Genomic DNA, 5000 nt, shown 5'->3' on the forward strand with positions numbered 1-5000 from the left:
ATAGAGCCAGCATATTTCCACCAGACTCCATGTAAATAATCAGGACTTTTAGCATGTATAGAGCCAGCATATCTCCACATGTAAATGGGTGAATTAAGGGTTTATTTCAACCAAACCAGAGTGGTGATTGTTGAACAGTGGAAAGATGAACCAAGACGGCTTTTGGTAGTTTTATTTAGTTTCTGTCCACTTTGAATGAAGTGTGTTTTACGATGATAAAAGTCCTGATTATTTACATGGACTCTGGTGGATTTGGTGATGGTTATTATGGGGCTGTTTCATGTTAAACTAAAAGGATCTTACTCTTTAACTAAAAGGTCTATCTCTGTAGGGATCCTTTCATAATGTTGTCAGAAACTTAGAATAATAATCTGAGTCTGTCAGCAGCAACAACAGAACTTTTAGTGACTCTAACTGCTGCTGAACATTAGTCCTGTAGGGTTACATTACAGCTTGGTTCTTGATTAATACTGGACCAGTTTCAGAGATTGTTGTTCCACCAGACACTCAGACACACAAACACATGGAGAAATAGAGTCCCTTTAAATAACTCGTCCTGCAGCTTTGTGGCTGAAACGCTGAATTTAAACCTGTTGCATCATCATCCAGATGTTCATGGACCATCTACGGATGTTGAACTCTGCTGGGACTCGTCTCCAGATGTTCATGGGCCGTCTATAGATGATGAACTCTGCTGGGACTCATCTATAGAACTCTGCTGGGACTCGTCTCCAGATGTTCATGGACCTTCTATAGAACTCTGCTGGGACTCATCTCCAGACGTCTCTCCCTGTACGGTTGGGAAATGGTTTCATCTTTAATATTTGTCCTCTGGATCAATATTGACTTTAGATTTTAACGCAAATCATGACCGGCAATTTCCACTGGATGCGGAACGTCTGCGGAACGTCGACGGAGTCATTAGGTTTCCATTAAAGTCAGTGTGTGTATTTCCACTGACTGCAGAACGTCTGCGTCCCGACTCCGTCCCAGTTCCGTCAGTCCCAGCCCTCCGGAGCAGATACGCAGAGCTTCTACTTTTGACGGACGACGGAGAGCTCCGCAGCAATTCGGCACAATTCAGATTGTGCGGGACAGGAAGTCGAGCACAGAAACAAAATAAAACATCCGGATACTTTTCAAAATAAAATCCAGCGTGCTCACGGCAGATCATATTTCCCTGCACTACACCTTGAAAACACAGCTCAGAGTAGTTTCCCCTCTACTCCTCTGGATGGAAACTAACGGTTGTTGGTTTTGTGGTTCCGTTTATAGAAACTACATCCTGTTATATCGCACGAACATACGTGAATTCGCGAGATCTCGTAGTCGGCTGGCCGCAGCCGTTACGCAACAAATCTGGACCTGGTGGGTATTGACGGACGGCGGAGCACGCAGCCGTTCAGCAGCGGAGCCGGTCAGCAGACGTTCTGCATCCTGTGGAAATCCACGGTGAGAGTGGAGAACAGACGCGGAGTCTATCAATCTATCTGTCTGTCTGTCTGCCTGTCTGCTTCTCTGTCTGTCTACTTCTCTGTCTGTCTGTCTGTCTGTCTGCTTCTGTCTGTCTGTCTGTCTGTCTGCTTATCTGTTTGTGTCTGTCTGTCTGCTTATCTGTCTGTCTGTCTTTTCTTCTCGTAACAGCACTTTTTCTAGATATGTCTTGAGTATAATAAAACTTTAATCTTGTTATATTAAATCTCATTTCTAATCATCGTGGCTCCGGTGGGAATGTTTGGGTTTAAGCTGCTCAGTCTGATGTCAGTTTTGGGAGTTTTTGCAGATTTCAGTGAAAACAGAAATATTTGATGTGAATAATGAGTCCTCTGTGTTTCTGCGACGTCTCCACACAGCCAGGGTCAGTGTGTGTGTGTGTGTGTGTGTGTCTTTGTGTGTGTGTGTGTGTGTGTGTCTGTGTCTTTGTGTGTCTGTGTGTGTGTGTGTGTGTCTGTGTGTGTGTGTCTGTGTGTGTGTGTCTGTGTGTCTGTGTGTGTCTGTGTGTGTGTGTGTGTGTGTCTGTCTGTGTGTGTCTGTGTGTGTGTGTGTGTGTCTGTGTGTGTGTGTGTGTGTGCCTGTGTGTTTCTGTGTGTGTGTGTGTGTGTGTGTGTCTGTGTGTGTGTGTCTGTCTGTGTGTGTGTGTGTGTGTGTGTGTGTGTGTGTGTGTCTGTGTGTGTGTGTCTGTGTGTGTGTGTCTGTGTGTGTGTGTGTGTGTCTGTGTGTGTGTGTGTGTGTGTGTGTGTGTGTGTGTGTGTGTGTGTTACAGACACAAAGTCCTGTTGTATTTCATTTTGTCCTTTCATAAAACTGACCGTCTGTCCGTGTTCTTATTCCGGTTTGTCTTTGCATTCATCAGGACATTTGTGGGAAATCCTTTCATATGAAGGCTGACATTAATGTTTAAGGGTCAAAGACGAATAAGGATTTAAAATTTGAAAATAAATGAAAGTGTCAAAAAATGCTAACTCAAGCAATTTGTATTTTCATTAGAGTGTTCTATATACATCTCAACAACAGGAATTTAATTTAGAAATGCAATTTCATTTTTTTTGATGAATCATGTGATTTATTCCATGAAAAATGTCCTTCCTGGGTAACGGGAATGGATTTAAAAAATATTTAAATGTCTATCTTTTTAGCATATAAATGTTTAGGCATATCCATAGTTACAGCTAATCAAACGCACACTGTTCAAAAAAACTAAGTTTTTAACACAATGAATATGATATATTTGGGTATTTATAATTAAATGGGCTCATCGTTTGATTTTGGTCACACAATATTTCATGCCAAAAACAGAAAAATTATGAAAGAAGTCTTAAAATGCTTTACAGTAAAGGTTATCAGGTTATTATTGTATACTCAGCTCAGGAAAACATGATTGTGTAATAGACCATGAAAATCTGAGTTAAATTACTTGACTGTGTCATTGTTACTCGGGATGACATCCCGTTAGCCAGGAATGACATAATGCAAAAATGCTATAAAAGATTAAAGAAATACATATTATTTTATTAATATAATCTAACATTATCAACACAGTGCTTGAAATGTGATAAATACTAATAAAAAAACTATTTTCACTAACATGTCCAATCTGGGTAACAGAAGATCTTCGTTATCCAGGAAGGACAAAAACATGATTTTCCCACCAAAACTCTGTCAAACATGGCATACTCAGCTAAAATATATCTTAGCCTTTAAAACATTAATGCCAGATTTCACATGAAATAGGCATTTTTTAAATATCAAAACATATATATATATATATATATATATATATATATATATATATATATATATATATATATATATATATTATTATCCCATTACTGTTAGTCACATGTCTATAAAAATTGTTCAGTTTCCAGGGTAGATAAACACCACCATGTTTTTCCTTCTGTAACCTAGAAAAAAGTGTCATGTCACTGTAAGATTGTGATCTAGCCTGCTGATGTGTCAGTGTCTCTATTTCTACAGAGTAGAGTTTCAGCAAAGAGGCTCCCCACTGTGGGACTGGTGGAGGATGTGCTGGGGAGGGGCTCGTGGAACCCATACAGATACATTCATGATAACTGTAGTATGTTGACATTAAAAGATAGAGCACTTAGTTTCTCTGGTAAATACTTCCTAACAGACAATAAAATGTTAACTTCAAACAAATACTTCTTAACCCACCTGACAAAGTTGTCCAAAGTTAAGCCTTGAACTTTCCTCCCACAACAAGATGGTTTGAGTCTCTTTTTGCTGTGGACAAAGTCAAATATGGATGATTGCAATGTCCTTACTGTGAGACGCCTAAGACAGCGTACAACCACTACAGAAACACACAGACACACACAATTAAACAGACAGACACACGGTCATTCACAGGTCTCACTGTCGTCGGTCTTAAACATTCTGGTGTAAACACCCATACAGATGTTCAGCAGGACGCAGCAACTTTCAGGAGGAAGTTCACATGTAATATATTTGACAATCGATCCAACTTGGTTTTGTTCCTTCTCGTCTGCTGATTTACGATGGACAGAGTTGATGGAAACAGACTAAGATTATTATTCTAAGTGTCTGACAAAAGGCGGGGTCAAAATCAAAAGTAGTCTAGAGTGGTGGAGAGTCTGTCATAGCGTGATTGGTTGGCAATAACATCGTCCAGCCCTTTCGTTGCTGGTGTTAACGACTGCCTTGAATCTAGACTTGGGTATTGGTTTTTTGCCTTTAACTCCCACATTACACATCGCACATTAGAAAACCATGACGCTATGACAGACGCTCCACTTAGTAGTACATAATCATTGAAATCTCCCATTATTATTTTACCACCTGATAGATCATTGAAAGAACTGACCAGTCTGTTGCTGTACATAAGAAGGAGATGCACTGCAGTACTCAATGGAACTAGTAGCCACACCACATACTCTCTGATAGGCTTTAAAAACTTGTACCCCATGTCATAATTTAACAGATTTTTAACAAAATCTGTATTGCCAAGCATAGATGCACAACTAATCGATTAATCGAGAAAATAATCGACAGATTAATCGACTATGAAAATAATCGTTAGTTGAAGCCCAAATATATATATATATATATATATATATATATATATATATATATATATATATATATATATATATACAATGAATCAATGAACACACACACACGCGCGCACACACACACACACACACACACACACACACACACACACACACACACACACACACACACACACACACACACACAGACTCTCTCTGTGTCTCTGGTCTCGCAGCTCTGTCACAGAGCCACACTGTGTTGTGATCTAACTGGACAATGAACACACACACACACACACACACACACACACACACACACACACACACACACACACACACACACACACACACACCAAACATTCACTCACTCACAGGATGGCCGCCGTCTCGCCTCGCCACTGTCGAACGCCTCAGACCTTCATCTTCATCTTTCTCTTCGTCCTGTCAGGTGAGAAACACAGAAACCCA

At 40.1% G+C, this 5000-nt stretch overlaps 2 protein-coding genes across 2 annotated transcripts in view; one reads left to right on the plus strand and one right to left on the minus strand.

The window, feature by feature from the left end:
* The window catches only part of LOC116036424 (bromodomain-containing protein DDB_G0280777-like), a 1700590-nt gene that overhangs the window by 934171 nt on the left and 761419 nt on the right, over positions 1–5000 (minus strand). The gene's annotated exons all lie outside the window — the stretch shown is intronic.
* timd4 (T cell immunoglobulin and mucin domain containing 4) overlaps positions 4848–5000 on the plus strand; it is an 8420-nt gene continuing 8267 nt past the window's right edge. The window contains exon 1 of the mRNA XM_031320598.2: positions 4848–4980. Within this exon, the coding sequence (XP_031176458.1) occupies positions 4908–4980 (73 nt within the window). The 5' untranslated portion in view covers positions 4848–4907. The remainder of the gene's footprint in view (positions 4981–5000) is intronic.

The sequence above is a fragment of the Sander lucioperca genome, chromosome 13 (assembly GCF_008315115.2).
Source record: "Sander lucioperca isolate FBNREF2018 chromosome 13, SLUC_FBN_1.2, whole genome shotgun sequence".
Lineage (NCBI taxonomy): Eukaryota > Metazoa > Chordata > Actinopteri > Perciformes > Percidae > Sander > Sander lucioperca.